General features: G+C 41.9%; 1 protein-coding gene across 1 annotated transcript in view; it reads right to left on the reverse strand.

The window, feature by feature from the left end:
- Positions 1-21,873, reverse strand: part of CDH17 (cadherin 17) — a 98,984-nt gene that overhangs the window by 55,764 nt on the left and 21,347 nt on the right. The window contains exons 3-5 of the mRNA XM_032610169.1: positions 18,662-18,760; positions 2,547-2,681; positions 1,480-1,618 (exon numbers count right to left, since the gene is read on the reverse strand). Of these exons, the coding sequence (XP_032466060.1) occupies positions 1,480-1,618; positions 2,547-2,681; positions 18,662-18,760 (373 nt within the window). The remainder of the gene's footprint in view (positions 1-1,479; positions 1,619-2,546; positions 2,682-18,661; positions 18,761-21,873) is intronic.

Raw genomic sequence — 21,873 nt, forward strand, 5'->3', positions numbered from 1 at the left:
GCATATGGCAACAAAATGAATGCAGAAACAGAAATGAGAATTCAACTGTTCTCAATTAATCCAGACATTAAAGAGATGTGCAAAGATTAAAACAATGCCATTCTTCTTAACATTCCTTTTGTCTTTGAAAATAGTTATTTTTATTAAAATATACTTATTACTTTAAATCAATCACTAAATAAATATTTTTTAATTTCTCAGTTTTAATTTCAAATACGATAAATATTGATAGATATAACCAGTGACGTATTGGAGTCAACTCGTGAGACCTAGTTGAATTTTCAGAAATTTTGTGAGCCAATTATTAACACCAGTGGTAGCTTAAAATAGGTTATGGTGAGAGTACTTATACCACAGAAATTGACAAATTCTACAAATCAGGGTTTTTTTCTCCCCAGAGAGACAGTTATTAAAATTTACTAGCACACCACTGGATATAACCAAAAGTTTCTTGGAGTCCACAATAGTTTTTATGAGAATACAAGGGGCCTGAGACCAAAAAGTTTGAGAATCACTGAATTAGAAAACCCTATTGGTAAAGAATAAGACCTGGAAGATTATTACTTGGCAGAGTTTAGTGGTGAGCCTTTGGTATGCAACCTCAGGGACAGAGACACGTGAAATTGCTCCACATAATAAAGTGGAAGGAATATGCTTCCTGAGTTATTGGAAGTGGGCATTGAAGAGTGAGAGATAGCGATTAAGTGACACAGAGGGAAGTTTGACAGTGAGTTGATGGAAATGGCCAAAAGTCTTTCTGAGAACTCACAGTCTAATATTCATGTTTATTTTGTGCACTGTTATGACATGATGCTCCTTCATTCCTCTAAATCTTCAGTAAAGCCTGCCACACACACCTATGCTTTGATGAGGGGCTTTTGTAGAAATGAAAAGTAAAAGAGTGAAGGGATGAGTCATAGCTAGGAGCTGAAGTCAGAGAAGAAAAAGAACTGGAAGCCAGCAGTGACCATGAGAATGTGGATTTCTGGGAGGATGTGGGAGAGTAAGCTTACCTTTCCAGAATGTTCTAAAGCTGTAAGGTGTTCTAAATTCTCACCCTAAAATGGTGATTCTTAACTAGGGGTGATTTTGCCCCCCAGGGGACATTTGGCGATGTCTGAAGACATCTTTGCTGTCACAATTTGGAAGGGAAGTGTTGCTCCTGGCATCTGGTGCATTGATAGATGTCAGGGATGCTGCCTAACATCCTATAATGCACAGAACAGCCCCTAACAAAAAAAGAATTATCAGGCCCAAGATGTCCATAGTGCCAACGTTGAGAAGTTGTGTCCTAGAGCAGTGGGGATAACAAAACAACTCCCAGAGGATTTCTGTGAAGTTTAAATAAGATAAATAAAATTTAAATAAGATGGTAAGTCCTTAATGAATGCTAGTTACACATGTTAGCCACACAAATCTGCCCCTCTGCCTGTTACACTTCCATCTTTCCACAGATATCTCCAGGCTCCTGCCTATTACCTGGGCGAGAATTCTGCCTTACTGAGCCTTCATACTTTGTCTGGAGAAACACAGGTCGATTGTCGTTGATGTCCTTCACTTCTATGGTGATGGGGACTGGGCCCTCCACTGTATTGCCGTGAGCATCCAGGGCTGAGACCTGATGTTGACAGGAAATGGAAACCTCCTTGGTGAGTTTGGACCTCATATCACACACTCAAAAGTCACTTGAAATAAATTAGAGCCCAAATAACCAATAACCTGGTCACTACAGGGGAGAAAGACACCCATAAGAGCCCAAATTGGGAGCTGCTAAAATAGAGGCCCTATCAGTTAAATCAATCTAATCATGACTGTGTTTTTCCAGCAGTGGGGTTGGCTGGACACTGGACATGCTTTTTTTATAAATAGCTGGAATCAGTAAAATAAGAACACTTTGACCCTTGAGGGTATGAAAATATATCCTGTTACAGAGGCATTTTAGTGGTTGATCTGCAGAGCCAGTAGTAAAATTTAAACAGAAAGCTTTTGGCTTGCTCTTTTCCCCACAACTAGCTCTCTATCATTCAGATAGAGATACAAACCATGAAAACTAAGGGGGAAAGAGAGAGAGAAGGGTCTCTCTAGGCAGCCTCTGACTTTGGTCATTGATTACTTCTGCTTCTTGCAAGGCCCAAAGGAGCTCCATCTAGTACCAGTGCCGCCTTCTTTGTGGGTCCAGAGCCCACCCAACAGCCATAGGCAGACACCAGTGAAATATCAGAGAAGTACTGGCTAGTTTTGATCCAGGTGCCATCCAGGTTTCCACTCATTTTGATGAGTAATGCCATCTAAGAGCCTTAGCAATATAAATTGGGTTACTCTGGTCATAAAGCCTAAAAAAGAGGATACCTTTGCCACACGCCTCTCTAGTTGTTAAAGAATAAAATTAAATTAAAAAAGACAAATGAGATTTGCAAATCATGTCATTAGTGTCAGGAGAGCTGAAACAGGATTCTGTGCTAGGAAAGAAGGTGCCAGTGATACTTCCAGGACAAAGAATGCTCAGAGAGATTAGAGTTAGTGTCCTTTGTCTGGTCTCAGTTCACCTGGAGTTTGTGAACAGCTCTTGTTTCCCTGTCCAGGGCTTTGCTGTGATACAGAAGTCCATCTGGTTGTATCTGAAATACGTCATCTGTCTCCCCAGTTAGTTTGAAAGTCACAGCAAGAGGACTGGCCTTAAACTGGGAAAAAGCAAACATTAGATTAGGTTGTAAGGAAAAACAATGTTGTAGAATTTGTAGTAAGTCACCAATTTCAGGTAACGTTTTCATTTGTACAATCACTAAAATAAGAAATTGTAAGCTTTTAAAGTGATGAATTCTAAAAGTCTGCTTGAACGTTAGCTATGTACATTCAAAATACATTTTCCTCAAGAAACAATATGTGACATAATTCAGTACATTGACGAAAGCCAGTAGATGCTTTAAATTGTAGCTAAAGTTAGATGAGACTTTTCTGGGAATATCGGAAAGCTATAATACTACTAGCTTTTAAGTAACATTAAAAAGGGTAGCTTCTTTTCTAGGATAAAAAAGATGTCATTTAGTACTTCTACAAATTGTGACAAAGATTAAAAGACATTTTAATATTAAGGAAAACAACTTAAAAGTGGCTTTAATTGATAAAGTTCTATATGACAATCTCACTTTTTCAGAAGTAAAGAAAATACCAATGATTATTCATGGGATAGCTATAATACTTTTAAGACCACAAGAATAGAAAATTCACATAAAATAAAGCAGATGTAAAAGTTGTTCAACCTCATTAATAATTTTATATATATATATTTTTTGTTTGTTTGTTTGTTTTGTTTGTTTTTTTGCGGTACACGGGCCTCTCACTGTTGTGGCCTCTCCCATTGCGGAGCACAGGCTCCGGACGCGCAGGCTCAGCGGCCATGGCTCACGGGCCTAGCCACTCCACGGCATGTGGGATCTTCCCGGACCGGGGCACGAACCCGTGTCCCCTGCATCGGCAGGCGGACTCTCAACCACTGTGCCACCAGGGAAGCCCCTAATATATTTTTATATATTTAAAAAATAAAAACTAATAGTCAATGTTGTAAAGGATGTAAATAAACACACATATTATTGATGAAAATATAAATTAGTATAATCCTTTTGGAAATAACTTGAGACATAAAATGTTTGTAGCCTTTGATAGCAAATATTACTAAATAGAATTTATTCTAAGGAAATATTTTTTAAACAATAAACTGCATGCTTGTAGTATAGTAGCCTACAATACTGGTAAAGTTGAAAACTCCTAAATGGTCAAAAAAAGAAAGGTATAAAATTATATAACACATAAACTTAATGAATTTTAAGCATTAAAATGTTCATTCTATAAATTATGAATCAGCAAAAGAACAATGATATGGTGTAAAGTAACAAAAGGAGAACATGAGTAAGTCTAGATAATGATTGTAACAGTACCAAGTGTATTCATGTCGGTTGGCAAGAAATGGAATTAAAAAAAAAAAAAACAGCTGATGTGTTACATGCGTAGAACTGTGGCTTGCAAAATCCAAGGACTGTTTATTTAAGAAAATTACTATCAGTTAGAACCAAGCTTTGTAGTTGCTTTGACTTGCCCTAATTCCATCATCCTTTCTCAGGATATGCAGTGGCCTTGAAAACCAACAGCCTCACAACCATGGTACTATGTAGGGGGTAGAAGGAGTTTGGAGTTTCCCAGAAGTCCTGTCCCCAAAGAACTGATATTATCTAACCTATCTGGAAGCTCCCTGGAAATACCTACTCATGCAGCTTGTCTTTATTTGACCCAACTCAGAGTTCACTCACTGCAAACAATTTTCTTCCTGGGGAATTTGTTGAAAATAATCATCAGCAGTTGCTTAACACTGCAGCTGCCTGAGACAGTGATAGCAGTTGATGCAAATAAGACTCTAACTAAAACACTTAAAAGGTAAAGCTTGAGAATGAGATGTCCCTTGAAGGGGCCAGGGGAGCATCAAAAATCTCCAATAGATTTCTGGGAGTCTAAAAGGCCACATTCATAAGTAGAGCTGTGCACATGCCCAGAAAAAACCTTAGAAGGCCCTAATCTCTCACCTCTGACTGACCTTGAGGCTCTGTGCAAGCAGGAAGTAAAGGCTAAGGCAGAGTTGTAAACTGTTTGCCACATCTTTGAAGATGTACCCAACAAGTACACAGAGCCTATTGGCAAAGGTTGGAAGACTTATTGATTCTAGGCTTGTAAGGAAATCTTAATTCATTAAGTCATTAGCTGAACACTAAGCTAACCAAACAGACTTCAGTGGCTACATATGGCAAAGAATACAGACTTTACAGAATTAATTCAGGAAAGTCATTCAACAAACAAACAGCAACAACAACAAATCCTGGGAAGACAATGGGATATGATTTCTGGTGTTGCCACATCATATTATTTATAAAGTCCAGTTTTCAACAAATGATTGTGAGACATGCAAATAAAAGTAAGGCCCATATATAGGAAAAATAGCAGTCAACAGAAACTGTCCCCAAGGAAGTCTAGATGTTAGACTTACTAAATAGGATTTTAAATTAACTATTTTAAACAGGTTCAGAAACAAAAGGAAACTATCTCTAAAGAACTAAAGTATGATAACAGTGTCTCACCAAATAGAGAATATAAATAAAGACATGGAAATTATTTTTTAAAAAAACAAATAAGAATTCTAGAGTTGAAAAGCATAATAACTGAAATGAAAAATTCATTAGAAAAGGCCCAACAGTAAGTCTTAGCTAGCAGGAGAAGAATTTGTGAATTTGATAATAGATCAATTGAGGTTATCCATCCTGACAGAAAGAAAGAAGAAATATTAACAGAACCCTAGAGACAAATGGAACATCATCAAGCAAACATGCATAATGAGAGTCATAGAAGAAAAGGAAAGAGTGAAAGGGGCAGAAAGATTATTTGAAGAAAGACTAATCAAAAACTTCCCTAATTTGAGAAAAACATTAATCTATGCTTCCAAGAAGTTCACTGAACTTGAAACACAATAAATTCAAAGAGACTCAAACTTAGACTCATCATAATAAAGCACAAAACAAACAAACAGGGACTTTTCTGGTGGTGCAGTGGTTAAGAATCCACCTGCTAATGCAGGGGACATGGGTTCGATCCTTGGTCCAGGAAGATCCCATGTGCCGTGGAGCAACTAAGCCCATGTGCCACAACTACTGAGCCTGTGCTCTAGAGCCTGTGAGCCACAACTACTGAGTGCGTGACACAATAACTGAAGCCCGTGCACCTAGAGCCCATGCTCCACAACAAGAGAAGCCACTGCAATGAGAAGCCTGCACACTGCAACGAAGAGTAGCCCCCACTTGCCGCAACTAGAGGAAGCCTGCATGCAACAATGGAGACCCAATGCAACCAAAAATAAATAAATAAAAATATATAAATTTATTTAAACAAAAAGGGCTTCCCTGGTGGCGCAGTGGTTGAGAGTCCACCTGCCGATGCAGGGGACACAGGTTCATGCCCCGGTCCGGGAAGATCCCACGTGCCGCGGAGCAGCTAGGCCCGTGAGCCATGGCTGCTGAGCCTGCAAGTCCGGAGCCTGTGCTCCACAATGGGAGAGGCCACAACAGTGAGAGGCCTGTGTACCGCAAAAAAAAAAAAGAGAATTTGGAAGTGCAGAGACTCATCACATACAAAGGATCCACAATAAACTGAACAGCTGATTTCTCATGGAGGCCAGAAGACAGTGAAATGACATATTCAGAGTGCTGAAAGGAAAAGACTGCCAACTAAGAATTGTATATGCAACAAAACTGTCCTTCAAAATGAGGGTGAAATTAAGCTATACTACTATTAGAACAAACAAACTTTAAGATAAAAATTATTACTAGAGAAAAGAAGGATATTCTATACTGATACAAGGGTCAATCCATCAAGATTCTATAACAATTATAAACATATATGCACCTACCAACAGACCCCAAAATACATGAAGCAAAAACTGACAGAATTGAAGATAAAATATACAATTCAACAATAATAGTTGGTGACTTGAAAACTTCACTTTCAATAATGAATATAACAAACAGACAGACGATCAACAAGAAAATAGAAGACTTGAACAACACTGTAAACCAACCAGAAGCTAACAGACATCTATGGAACACTCCATCCAACAAAATCCTAACACACATTCTTCTTAAATATACATTAAACATCCTCCAGGCTAGATCATATGATAGATCACAAAACAAGTTTCAATAAATTTAAAGCATTGAAATCATACAAAATATGTTCTCTAACCACAATGGAGAAACTAAAACCAAATAGCAGGAAATGTGGGAAAACCACAAATATATGGAAATAACAATACACTCTAATAACCAACAGGTCAAAGAGGAAATTAAAAGGGAAATTAGAATATACTTTTAGATGAATGAAAATGAAAACACAGCATACCAAACTTTATGGGATACAGATTAAGCAGTACATGGAGGCAAATCTATAGCTATAAATGCCTATAAAAGAAGAAAATATCAAATCAATAATCTTCTACCTTAAGAGACTAGAAGAAGATGAATAAACTAACCCAAAGCAAGCAGAAGGAAATAAAGATTAGAGTGGAAATTAATAAAATGGAGAACACAAAAGCAAAGGAGAAAATCAGCAAAACAAAAAGTTGGTCTTTTGAAAAGATCAACAAAATGGACAAATCTTCAATTGGACTTACCAAGAAAAAAATAGACACAAGAGGGACTTCCCTGGTGGTCCAGTGGGTAAGACTCCCTGCTCCCAATGCAGAGGGCCTGGATTTGATCCCTGGTCAGGGAACTAGATCTCGCATGCATACCACTACTAAGAAGTCCACATGCCGCAACTAAGAAGCCCACACACCGCAACTAAAAAAAAAGATCCCGCGTGCCAAAACTAAGACCCAGCACAGCCAAAATAAATAAAAAAACAAATAAATATTTTTTAAAAAACACAAGAATCAAACAACTAAAATCAGGAATGTAAGAGGGGACAGTACTACCAAACTTACAGAGATAAAAAGGATGAAATAGAATACTATAAGCAATTGTTTTCCCACAAATCAGACAACCTAAGTGAAATGGATGAATTCTTAGATAAAAACTACCAAAATTGACTAAAGAATAAGTAAAAAGTCTGAATAGAACTATAACAACTAAAGAGCTTGAGTTAGTAATCAAAAAATTTCCCACAAAGTAAAGCCCAGGACCAGGTAACTTCACTGGTGAATTCTACCTAAAAAGTATGGGAGAATTAACATCAAACCTTCACAAATGCTTCCAAAAAGTAGAAGAGTATGGAATACTTCCCAACTTATTCTATGAGGCCAGTGTCATCCTTATATGCAAAACAGAAAAAAAAATAACAAAATAAAACTACAGAGCAATATCTCATAAATATAGATGCAAAAGTTTTCAACAGAATACTAGCAAACTGAATCCAACAACATATAAAAAGAATTATATATCATGACCAAGTGGAATTTATCTCAGAATACAAGGCTGGTTCAACGTATGAAAATCAATTAATTTAATACCCCATATTAATAGAATAAAGGACAAAACCAGATGAGTATCTCTATAGAGGCAGAAAATCATTTGACAAAATCCAGCAACTTTTCATGATAAAAAAAAATACACAACAAAGTGGGAATAGAAGGTAACTTCCTCAACCTAATAAAGGGCATCTAAGAAAAACCCACAGCTAATATTATACATAATGGTGAAAGACTGAAAGCTTTCCCTCTATGATCAGGAACAAGATAATGATGCCCAATCTTGTCACTTCTATATAACATTGTACTTGAAATCCTAGGAAAGAGAAAGAAATAAAAGTCATCCAGATTGGAAAGAAATGAGTGAAAGTATTTCTATTCATAGATGATATGATCTTACATATGGAAAATCCTAAGGAATCTAAAAAAGTTTTACAGCAAATAAACAAGTCCAGTAAGGTTGCAAGATAAACGATCAATATACGAAAAAAAAGAAAAAAAATCGGAAAATGATGTTAAGAAAACAATTCCATTTACAATAGGATTAAAAGGAATAACATACTTCAGAATAAATTTAACCAAAGAAATACAAGATTTGTAAACTGAAAAGTACGAAACATTGTTGAAAGAAATTAAAGAAGATCTAAATAAATGGAAAAAACATCCCGTGCTCAAAACTTGAAAAACTTAATATTGTTAAGATAGTACTGATCTCCAAGTTGAGATACGAATTCAACACAATCCCTATCAAAATTATTTTGTCTTGTTTGTAGAATTGACACGATGATCCTAAAGTTTACATAAAAATGTATAAGGCCCAGAATAACCAAAACAATCTTGAAAAAGAAGAACACAGTTGGGAGACTTAACACTGCATGATTTCAAAATTTTCTACAAAGCTACAGTATTCTAGAGAGTGTGGCACTGGCATAAGGACAGACATATAGATCAATGGATTCAAAATCAGGGGTACAGAAATAAACTTTTGTAGTTATGGTCAAATTAATTTCTGACAAATGTGCTAAGATAATTCAATGGGGAAAAAATAGTGTTTTCAACAAATGGTGCTGGAACAACTGGATATCCACATGCAAAAGAATGAAGTTAGATCCCTACCTCTCGTATCATGCACAAAAATTAACTAAAAATAGACCAAAGGCCTAAATGTTAAGAATTAATACTAGAAAACTGAGAAGAAAAAACAGGCATAAATCTTTGTGACTCTGGATGAGGCAAGAGTTTTTTAGATGTTATAGCAAAAGCACAAACAAAAAAGAAAATAAATTGAACTTCATCAAAATTAAAAGCTTTTGTGCTTCAAATGAACTATCAAGAAAGTGAAAGGTAACCTATAGAATGTGAGAAAGTATTTGCAAATCATGTGTATGATAAGAAACTTTATGCAGAATATATAAAGAGCTCTTACAACAATAAAAAGACAAATAATTCAATTTAAAAAAAGGTAAAGGATTTGAACAGACAGTTCTCCAAAGAAGATATACAAATAGCCAATAAGCACATTAAAAGATATTAATCATTAGGGAAATGCAAACCCAAACCACAGAGAACTATCACTTTACTCCACTAGGATAGCTATCAATACAATAAAGAAACAGATAAGTAACAAGTGTTGGCAAGGATGTGGAGAAATCAGAACACTTATACAATGCTGGTGGGAATGTAAAATGGTTCAGTTGTTTTGCAGAACAGTTTTGCAGTTATTTAAAAAGTTAAAAATTGAATTAACTATGTCCCAGAAATTTTACTCCTAGGTATATATCCAAGAGAATGGAAAACATATATCCTCACAAAAATTGTACATGAATGTCCATAATAGCGTTATTTATAATAGCCATAAATGCCCATCAAATGGCAACTGGATATTCAAAATGATTATATTCATACAATGGTATATTAATCAGCCATAAAAAAAGGAACGAAGTACTAATACCTGCTACAATATGGATGAACCTTGAAAACATTATGCTAAGTAAAAGAAATTATACATAAAAGGTCACATGTTACATGATTCCATTTATATGAAATGTCTATAAAGGAAATCTCTAGAGACTGCAAGTCGATGAGTGTTTGCCAGGGGCTGGGAGGAGAGGAGAATAGGGGGTAACTGCTAGTTGGTACAGGGCTTCTTTGAGGCTGGTGAAAGTGTTCTGGGATCAGATAGTGGTGATGGTTGTACATTTTTGTGACATATTAAAAACCACTGAATTGGACATTTTAAAAGGGCAGGGCTTCCCTGGTGGTGCAGTGGTTGAGAGTCCGCCTGCCGATGCAGGGGACACGGGTTCGTGCCCCGGTCCGGGAAGATCCCACATGCCGCGGAGCGGCTGGGCCCGTGAGCCATAGCCGCTGAGCCTGCGCGTCCGGAGCCTGTGCTCCACAACGGGAGAGGCCACAACAGTGAGAGGCCCGCGTACCGCAAAAGCAAAAACAAACAAACAAAAACAAAAGGGTAGATCTTAAGATATATAAGCTGTATCTCACACATTACAAAGAAAAAAGAGGCCATCCTACAGCGACGTCCTCCATCCCCGCAGGTGCGTCCCCCCAAACCGCGGAGCTGCCGGCGTGGTCGCAGGCTGGAGGCGGGCCCGGGGCGGCGCCGCTGCCGGCGGCCCCTAGCTCCGGGCCCGGCCGCCCCTAGCTCCGGGCCCCGCCGCCCGCGGACGCTGATCCCCCTGCTGGAATCTCCCGGGGCCCTCAGCGAGTCCCTCTGGTTACCCTTCGGCCCACGTGGGTCTGGGCCACTCCACACCAGAACCTGGGCGGGACCGCGCAGGGGGTCCCAGCACCGGTGTCCGCCCAGACCTCGCACTGCAACCTCCCCGGAGAGCCTCTGCCGCCCTAAAAGTGCCAACGGTGGTGCGTGCGCAGGACACAGACTGGGGCTCCGTTTGGCTGCCTGTTTATGAAACATTTCAGAAGCCAGAAGAAAATAATACATTGTTGAGAACGCAGCGAAAGCAGCTTTTCTTGAAAAAAAAATGGACAGAAACATCCTGAGGTATCAGTGTTCAATATATTTTCTGATCAAGAGTGCAACAGGGCTTCTCTGGTGGCGCAGTGGTTGAGAGTCCGCCTGCCGATGCAGGGGACACAGGTTCGTGCCCCGGTCCGGGAGGATCCCACATGCCGCGGAGCGGCTGGGCCCGTGAGCTATGGCCGCTGAGCCTGTGCGTCCTCCGCAACGAGAGAGACCACAACAGTGAGAGGCCCGCGTACCGCAAAAAAAAAAAAAAAAAAGACAACAGATCAGTCATTACAATAGCAGCTTCTCTTGCTGAGTTACACAATTCCATTCTGGCCGCCTGCCTGGAGGCCTTCCAGCCAATTGATATGGAGGTTCAAGAGGGGATCCATCCTTGCCTGGGAGCAGTGGACCTGATTCCCATTTACCCTCTCTCTGGTGTTGGAGTGGAAGTGTGGAGCTGTGGCTAGAAGCCTTGGTGAGAATCTGGTCCAACGTGTTCCTGGCTGCAGTGTGTTTCTCTTTGGTGAGTCTGACCTGCCTGAGAAGCGCACTCTTGTCCAGAGAAGGAAGCAACTGGGCTGGTTCACAAGGAGGGATTTCAGTGTTCTTAAACCTGACCTGGGAGCTGCACCTGCCCGAAGATGTGGTTTAACAGCTTGCTTCAGGGTGTTGTGACAGTTGCGTTGGAACAAAATTGGAATTTCAGCTTTGCAGTGAGGAGATTCATGCTGCCGCTAGAGCAGCCGAGAGCCAATCTGCGGGAGGCAGGAGCTGAGCGAAACCGCAAACTGAGAAACAAACTTTCACATCAGGCATCATAGCTAGCCTGTATGTGATGAACTGCAATGTTACCAAAGATGATATCAAGACTTGGCTCTGGGAAAACAGATCGCTAGTGCCATTCGGGGCTCAAATGTGAATGGACTGAAGGGCGTCCAAACGATGGCTTTTCCTCACGAAGGGAAAATGGAGATAGCTTGCAATGTAGAGAGTTTTGAAGATCAAGAAGTTACAGAAACCTCAGAAGGCTCTCAATACATGGCTTACAGTGTCCTTGGGGACCGTTTTTATTATGTATCTCCTCATTACATAGAAGCTCAAATTTTAAAAATTGACAAGTGATCGGAGAATTGGTACTACAGGGAGAGCATTAATTGGATTTACATCCCAAGAGTGCAAGAACTGTGCTGAATATGCTATTAAGGAAGGTATTGGGGAGTTCTGGAAGATACGCAGAGACATTTTCATGTGATCCAATCTAAGGCTTCATTGAAATTGTAAGGAAAAAATATCAGCCATTACAAAGTTTTCTTTTGGCCAGTGAAGACGAGTGGAAGATCCGAGAGCTTGGTTCCGGCTGTGAATTGGAAAACTGGAAGCATTCTCTGTCCAGTGACAACAACAGGTGTTGATAGATTGTCCATAGTCACCTTATGATATTTCTAGTCGTCACTGAAACTTCGTGAGATCCTCCTCTGTATCAAGTACATGCACTTGCATGTACTAGAAGCCCTCCTGAACGAGCTGTGTAAAATGGCCATCGTTGCGGAATCATCTTTAATTATCAAGAAGAAAACTAAAAACGGACTCAATTTATTTGGTATCCCTGACCTCTTTATTCCAAAGTCCTGTATTCAACTCTCATTTTTTTAATGTGCACTTTTAAAAATCAAGTACTAAGCAACTAATAAATGGGGAGAATTATAAAATAACATTACTCCTTTGAAGCAAAAAAGAAGAAGAAGAAGAAGAAAAATAATTACCTATCTGAGATATGTATCATACTATCCTTAGATCTGGAAGCCCCTGAGAGTACAGAGCTGGGGATAGTTGAAAATCCTCAGTGAGAGAAGTCTGTAGGTGTTTAGTTCTTTTTTCTTTCTTTCTTTCTTTCTTTTTTTGGAGGACATGTTAATAACCCAAGGATCAACCTCATGGGGCAAAAAGCTTGCTTTGTTCCTCCCTGACTTCAGGTAAGAATATTTCAAGTGATACAGATGAGGGAACTGGGACAACTCCTTCCCACCACTGTAATAAAGAGCTCAAAGTACATCTTACCAAGGCTGGGTTTTCCACATCATTTCCACATAAGAAGATGGAGAGAGCACAGTATGCTATTTTTTTTTTTGTATACGCCAGATTTTACTTTATTTTTTTGCTATGTAACCTACTTTTTATTTTGGCCTTTTTTTAAATTGAAGTATAGTTGACGTACAATACTACATAAACTATAGGTGTACAACATAGTGATTCACAATGTTTAAAGGTTATATTCCACTAATAGTTACTACAAAATACTGGCTGTATTCCCTGTGTTGTACAAGACTTCCCTGTAGCTTATTTATTTTATACATAATGGTTTGTACCTCTTAATCCCCTACTCCTAACTTGCCCCTCTCACCTGCACTCCCCCCACTGGTAACAACTAGTTTGTTTTCTGTGTCTGTCTTTTCTTTTTTGTTATATTCACTAGTTTGTTTTATTTTTTAGATTCCACGTGTAAGTGATATCATACAGTATTTATCTTTCTCTGTCTGACATTTCACTAAGCATAATACCCTCCAAGTCCATCCATGTTGTTGCAAATGGCAAAATTTCATTCTTTTTTATGCTGAGTAGCATTTCATTGTGTGTGTGTGTGCACATATATATAGATAGATAGATAATTACATCTTCTTTATCCGATGGACATTTAGGTTGCTTCCATATCTTGGCAACTGTAAATAATACTACTATGAATATTGGTGTGAATGTATCTTTTCAAATTAGTATTTTCATTTTTTTCAGATATATACCCCAGGAGTGGAATTGCTGGGTCATATGGTAGTTCTATTTCTAGTTTTTTGAGAAAGCTCCACACTGTTTTCCTTGGCTGCACCAATTTACACTCCCACCAACAGTGCATGAAGTTTCCCTTTTCTCCTCATCAACATTTGTTATTTATGTTCTTTTTAGTGATAACCATTTGGCAGGTGTGAGGTGATATCTCATTGTGGTTTTAACTTGCATTTCTCTGATGATTAACAATGTTGAACATCTTTTCATGTGCCTGTTGGCCTTTTACATGTCCTCTTTGGAAAAATGTCTATTCAGGTCTTCTACCCAATTTTTTTTTTTTTTGCAGTACACGGGCCTCTCACTGTTGTGGCCTCTCCCGTCGCAGAGCACAGGCTCCGGATGCGCAGGCTCAGCAGCCATGGCTCACGGACCCAGCCGCTCCGCAGCATGTGGGATCTTCCCGGACCGGGGCACGAACCCGTGTGCCCTGCATCGGCAGGCGGACTCTCAACCACTGTGCCACCAGGGAAGCCCTTTACCCATTTTTTAATTGGGTTGTTCGCTTCTTGATCTTGAGTTGTATGAGCTCTTTCTATATTTTTGATATTAACCTCTTATCAGTCATATCATTTGCAAACATTTTCCCCCATTCAGTAGTTTGTCTTTTCATTTTGTCAATGGTTTCCTTTGCTATGCAAAAGCTTTTGAGTTTAATTAGTTTCCATTTGTTTATTTTTGCTTTAGGAGACAGATCCAAAAAATATTCCTACGATTTATATCAAAGAGTATTCTGCTTATGTGTTCTTCTAGGAGTTTTATGGTTTTGGTCTTACATTTGGGTCTTTAATCCATTTTGAGTTAATTTTTGTATATGGTGTTAAGTAGCATGATATGCTTGACTAGAACATGAGAATATCAGTGTTCTAATATCAGTTATGCCATTAACTTATTTAAGCCTCAGTTTCCCTATCTGTAAAACAAGCAGTTGGTACAAAAATCTCTAAGGTCTTTTCTAGAACAAAGACTCTGAGATTCTAGAAGAAAATCCCCTTCGTGGCCTACACTCCTCCACTCCAACACACACACCCATAAACAAGAAGCATTCAGCCATGGCAGTTGGGCTATCATTTTCTGTCAAGAAGAGACAGCTTTGTAGTGTGGCTAATGGAAAAAGAACAGAAAAAGAAGTGGAGTAACCCAAGGAATGATTTTACTGGCTGGGCTCCTGAGAGACCGTGGAAGGATCCTATGAAGCAGTTTCCAGGTGTGTGACGTTTGTTAGCTGGACATTGCCTCTAGGTACAGTTCTGGCTCTGTTCCATGGCACGTGGACCTGTAGTCACAGAACATCTTCTCCCTTCTGCTCAAGAGTCTCCTCAAACAGAGGTTGCAGAAGTAACCACAGACTCTCTGGCCCACAAGTACATTTTGCTTAGATTATAAAATGACTTTTTTACTATGCCAATATTCTTAGATCAGGAAATTTTACATAAATATAAAAATTTCTGACTTTTGTGGAAAAACCATAGAATCCAGTAATACTGTACACAAATTCTGACTTGTGAAATCGTCTGGAATTGAATTAAGGCTATACTTTTTGATGTACCCTCAGTTTGTCACAGTCCCCACTATTCCCTGTGTCCCACATGCTGGAGCCAAGTATCAGAAGACTTTTAATTTCACGTTTGCACAGTTGGGGGTTTTTCTACATCTGTTTTTTTGCCACTGCCTGTCTTATCCCAAGATAGCATCATTCATCAATCACCTGGCCCTTGTGGGCCGTTGAGATACTTACTACAGATGGACTTTCACACCCAAGCACTGGGTTAGCACCTGTGTGGGGAAGGCTCCCCAGTCTGTATCTCCAGACCCACATGGCCACTGTCTCCTCAACATCTCCACCTAGCTAACCCCACATATTACCTTAAATTCAATAGGCCTAACACTTATTTACTGACTTTCCCATAAATCTTCCCTCCCCTCCCCTCCTTCTCTCTCTCTCCTTCCCTCTCTCTCTCTCTCTCTGAATGACATCACTAACCAGCCAGTGAAGCAAGCCAGAGGCCTCGGAGTTACCCTAAACACCTCCTCTCGCCCACGGCACTCATTCAGTCACCAACCCCAGAAGGTGTGACTTCCTTGCATTGCTCCCACCCCTCTCCTTCCCTCCACTCCCCCTTTATACTTACTTAAACCAGGCCTCCACCGCTTCCCACTGGTCTATGGCAAACTGTCCCGAGAGCCTTCCCACCTCTAGGCTCACCCCCTTCATCCCACACTTACAGTGATCACAGAGTAGGTCTGTGCAAGCACAGTCTAATTCCTTCACACCTTCTTTAACCCTCCACAGGTGCCCTGCAGCCTACCACAGGTTAAAGGGCCTGTCTGGACACCCATCCCCACCACCCGACCTCGGCAGCCTCACCTTTGCACACCCTAAACCACCTGTTATCTTTCATTCTCTTGCTGATTTGCACACCCCCGTGCTTTTTCCCATACTGTATCCAGGGCCTGCTTTCTGTCTGTGAGTGCCTGTTCAACTTTAAATACTCAGCTGAGGGGTCAGTGAAACCTTTTCTGTTCAACCACTACCGCCCACACTTAAAATCGAGCCCTCTTTCTCCATCTGCACTTGGTTCCCTCTGCAGCCCACCAGACTCCAATCAGAACCCTTCACTACATTGTTTGCTTACTTGTTAGCTTCCTTCTACTACCCTATGAGCTCACCGGGGGCAGGGATGGTGTTGGGGTCATCTTGTATCCTCAGTACCCAGTATAGTGCCTTATAACAATAGGCACCATCAGGAACGAAATTGGGTCATTTGTAGAGACGTGGATGGACCTAAAGTCCGTCATACAGAGTGAAGTAAATCAGAAGGAGAAAAATAAAGATTGTATCTTAACGTATATATGTGGAATTTAGAAAAACGGTACAGATGAACCTATTCGCAACACAGGAATAGAGACACAGACATAGAGAACTGACGTGTGGACACGGGGCGGGGGCGGGGGGGGCTGGTATGAATTGGGAGATTGGGAATGACATATATACACCACCATGTGTAAAACAGATAGCTAGTGGGAACCTGCTATATAGCGCAGGGAGCTCAGCTCGGTGCTCTGTTGTGACCTAGATGGGTGGGATGGGAGGGGGAGGTCCAAGAGGGAGGGGATATATGTATACATATAGCTGATTCACTCTGTTGTACAGCAGAAACTAATGCAATATTGTAAAGCAACTATACCCCAATAAAAATAAATACAAATATATCAAATCCGAAAAAAAAGATGAACGTGTGCCTAGCCCACAGCATTCTTACCAGCTTATGAAGCATAAAAGTACACAAATGAACAGGATGTTTTTTTACTGGAGTATAGGTGTTCTACAGTGTTGTGTTAGTTTCTACTGTACAGCCAAGTGGAGTCCCCTATGCTATACAGTAGGTTCTCATCAGTTATCTATTTTATACATATCAGTGTATATATGTCAATCCCAATCTCTCAATTCATCCCACCCCCCTTTCCCCCCTTGGTGTCCATATGTTTTTTCTCTACATCTTGAACAGAATTTTTAAAATGGAAACAAGATATCTATAACTAAGTGCTCCCTGGCAAGGGGGGGAAAGTTAGTTAACGAGATCACCACTTGTGTGCGCCCTGCCATAGACTCCCAACCAGTTCCTCTGCAACCTCTTCCGTTTCCCGCCCCCCTCCAGTTTGTAGCCCTGAATGGAAACTTGATTCAGGCCCTCTGCTTTGAGGAGAAAATCTAAGAGCCTTAGAAGTCAGGGCCCTTCCTGTCTCTGCAGCCTCCTCTCCTACCTTCTTCTTTAGGCTCTCTGCTGGCCTTCTGCTAAAACTCGGGGCATGCCCTGCCCTCTCCCAGCACAGGGCAGGTGTCCAAGCTGTGCCTTTGCTGGAACACTCTTCTCTTATTAGCCTCCAGCTCTCAAAGCATTTGCTCCTCGCTCAGTGCCAGCTTCCCTGACTGGAGAGGCCAAAGCCTCTAAAATAACCACAGCAGGGCACAGAGATACACGTGCACCCCCAACAGCTCATACTATGGAGACCCTTTGCACTAATTTGGTACCAAATGACAGAAGGTGGCATGAGGCAGCTTTCAGTCTCTCCTCTGTGGACGAGAACTGCCGAAACAAGTGCTTGGACAGTTAACAGAAGGCATCCACCTTAGATGGTAGTTTAGCAACCCTCTGTTGCTCCCCCAGTGCACGGGATGGGAGATCATGGGCACACCCAGAGGCTCATCAAAGCATCCTCAGCCACTCCAAGGCCAAGCAGACTTCCCCAGGGGATTTCTGGTCAATGCAGTAGTTTGTTTTTCTCCCTCTCTCCATTACATTTCCAGGATTATTTCAGTGCCCTTAAGGCTGCAGTCCACCCCTCAATCTGATGCTTTCTCAGTTAACTAACTAAATGCGATGACTGCCTCCCACTGTGCCTTGTCCAACCCATGGGTGAGGGCCCAGGGATGGGCTCAGAGGAGGCGGTGAGGAAAGCAGACCATTCCAGCAGCAATCCAGAGAACCCGCATCTTCAAATGCTTCAAGCAGCCAGCTCATTGAACAGACAGATACTCAGATGGCCATGTCACCCCAGAGACAGGTTCCCTTCCCACCCTGGGGGAAGAGGCAGAGTCTACAGGCACCAAGGTCCCCACCCCAGAGATGGGAGTACTTGCCCCAGACACCACTGAGGAAGTCCGATTGAGGAAGTTAGGTACAACGTCTTATAACACTGAAGCCACTCGCTTCTGAAATCATTCTTGATAATGAGATCTACTATGCCTATATTTTATTTCTGGGTGTACAGTAGATAAAGGAGTAAAAGAGGGAGCCTGCAAAATCAAGATGACAGTGATCGAGAGTAGCCATTACCTGGAATATGATTTGATTCGTTCCTTGGCCTTCAAAAATAGAAAAGGTCATGGGCTTCAGGGGTCCACTAAACTTTTCCTCTTGGCCATATCCAGTTGTCTGTTAAAAAAAGAAAGAAAAAGAAAATTAGCAAAAAAAAAAAAAATTAACATCACCATCTACTATGAATGTATATGTGTCACTTGTTGATTTTCTTATGGTTCCAGGACTGATATATGAAACCTAAGATTCTAACCTGGCTCAAAACGATGTGAAATGTAGTCAAAACAGGCAGGAAGGGGTCTAATATTTGTTGAGGTTCTACTATGTCAAAATGGTTTGCTTAGAGCCTAACACTGCTTTTCTCATTTAACCATTCAAGCAATCACTCTGTGGGGAGAAATTAACACTCCTGTTTTATAAATGAGGCTCACAGAGGTTAGCTACTTGCCCAGAGTAAAACCCATAGGCAGTTGACATGGCACACACACTGGGTTCTAACTGAAGGAAAGTTCATGATCTTCCCATAATGCCACTATGCTGTTAAATTCTACATGGTTTTACATAAGCTTCTTTTTTTTTTTTAACTTTTTTATTTTTGGCTGCATTGAGTCTTCGTTGCTGCACACAGACTTTCTCTAGTTGCAGTGAGCAGGGGCTATTCTTCGTTGTGGTGCCAGGGCTTCTCACTGCGGTGGCTCTCTTGTTGCGGAGCACGGGCTCTAGGCACATGGGCTTCAGTAGTTGCAGCACATGGGCTCAGTAGTTGTGGCTTGCGGGCTCTAGAGAGCAGGCTCAGTAGTTGTGGCGCACGGGCTTAGCTGCTCCGCGACATATGGGATCTTCCCGGACCAGGGCTCGAACCCCTATCCTCTGCATTGGCTGGTGGATTCTTAACCACTGCACCACCAGGGAAGCCCCTACACCAGCTTCTTAAAACCCCTCTATTCCACTCCTGTTAGTTTATAAGGAAATCCATGGCAGATTCCCAGCACGCTAGAGTTCAGGCACCTCAAAGACAATTGAATTTTTAAGGGGAAAAAAATATGTAGACGTGTTTAGTACAATGCTTGCCTGGCACCCAACAAGAAGAGCTCACACTTGCTAAATTAATATATGCTGAGCTTTGTCCTAAACACATTGAATCCCAACAACAACCCTATAGGGTAAATTATTATTGCCAGCTCTGTTTCACCGGTGATTAAACTGAGACGCAGAGAGGTTAAGTAATTTGCCCAGGTAGTGCAGGAAGCAGGATTCGAGCCTGCAACTCCAGACCCAGCCCTCTTAGCCACTACCCACACTACACAACAGCAGAAGCAGCCAAGACAGCCTGGGGTGGGGGGAGGGGGGTGGGAAGCTGGCAGCATGGGGATGTGCAGGAGGGTGCATTCGGCAGTAGTTCCTGCCATCCCTTCATCTCCCACCAGGACTGGTCACTAACGGGAGTCGCGAGGCAGAGTGGAGCAGGCGGAATGCAAGAAGGGGCAGCCAGCCATAAACCCACCACAGAGAGCACCCTCTGGAACGAAGGATCTAGCACCCACACCGATGCCAGTGCCCCCTCCTTCCCGAGTGGTTCTTCAGGTCTCCTACTTGTTGTGGGAATCAGGGCTGGGATAGGTTAGAATTAGAAGTATGATACGGAAAGTTAATGGTTTGGGGAACTGGACAGGTAAAACCAAAAAAGAAAGAAGAACTGGCAAGAAGAGAATTTATTTTCCATTTCTTTATGAGGAGCTAGTACACTCTTATCTTATAGAAACACTGGGAATAACCCCAAAACAATTAGGATGAAATCATGGGGGAAAAGGTCTTGTACTATATCCCTTGGTTATTGAATCTTGATTAAGTTGATCTGGGTTGTCCAACAAAAAAATAGTAACAAACAAGAACACAGAGGACAATCTACACGTGGAACAACTCGTACAGAACACCTACTGAACGCTGGCAGAAGACCTCAGACCTCCCAAAAGGCAAGAAACTCCCCCACGTACCTGGGTAGGGCCAAAGAAAAAAGAATAAACAGAGACAAAAGGATAGGGACGGGACCTGCACCAGTGGGAGGGAGCTGTGAAGGAGGAAAGGTTTCCACACACTAGGAAGCCCCTTCACGGGCGGAGACTGTGGGTGGCGGAGTGGGGAGCTTAGGAGCCGCGGAGGAGAGCACAGACACAGGGGTGCGGAGGGCAAAGCGGGGAGATTCCCGCACAGAGGATCGGTGCCGACCGGCACTCACCAGCCAGAGAGGCCTGTCTGCTCACCCGCCGGGGCGGGCGGGGCTGGGAGTTGAGGCTCGGGCTTTGGTCGGAGCGAAGGGAGAGGACTGGGGTTGGCGGCGTGAACATAGCCTGAAGGGGTTAGTGCACCATGGCTAGCCGGGAGGGAGTCCGGGGAAAAGTCTGGACCTCCCGAAGAGGCAAGAGACTTTTTCTTGCCTCTTTGTTTCCTGGTACACAAGGAGAGGGGATTAAGAGCACTGCTTAAAGGAACTCCAGAGACAGGCGCGAGCCGCGGCTAAAAGCGCGGACCCCAGAGACGGGCATGAGATGCTAAGGCTGCTGCTGCCGCCACCAAGAAGCCCGTGTGCGAGCACAGGCCACTATCCACACCCCCCATCCGGGGAGCCTGTGCAGCCCGCCACTGCCAGGGTCCCGGGATCCAGGGACAACTTCCCCGGGAGAACTCACGGCGAGCCTCAGGCTGGTGCAAAGTCACACCAGCCTCTGCCACCAGAGCCTCGTCCCGCACTCCGTGCCCCTCCCTCCCCCTGGCCTGAGTGAGCCAGAGCCCCCAGTCAGCTGCTCCTTTAACCCCGTCCTGTCTGAGCGGAGAACAGACGCCCTCCGGCGACCTACACACAGAGGCGGGGCCAAATCCAAAGCTGAGCCCCGGGAGATGTGAGAACAAAGAAGAGAAAGGGAAATCTCTCCCAGCAGCCTCAGAAGCACCGGATTAAGGCTCCACAATCAACTTGATGTATGCTGCATATGGGGAATACATGAATAGACAACGAATCATCCCAATTTGAGGAGGTGGACTTTGAGAGGAAGATTTATTATTTTTTCCCCTTTTCCTCCTTTTGTGAGTGTGTATGTGTATGCTTCTGTGTGAGATTTTGTCTGTAGAGCTTTGCTTCCACCATTTGTCCTAGGGTTCTATCCGTCCTTTTGGTTTTGGTTTTGTTTGTTTTTGGTCTTCTTTTTTTCTTTAAAAAAATTTTTTTTTCATAA

This window comes from Phocoena sinus, chromosome 17, assembly GCF_008692025.1.
Source record: "Phocoena sinus isolate mPhoSin1 chromosome 17, mPhoSin1.pri, whole genome shotgun sequence".
In the NCBI taxonomy this organism is placed as follows: Eukaryota; Metazoa; Chordata; class Mammalia; order Artiodactyla; family Phocoenidae; genus Phocoena; species Phocoena sinus.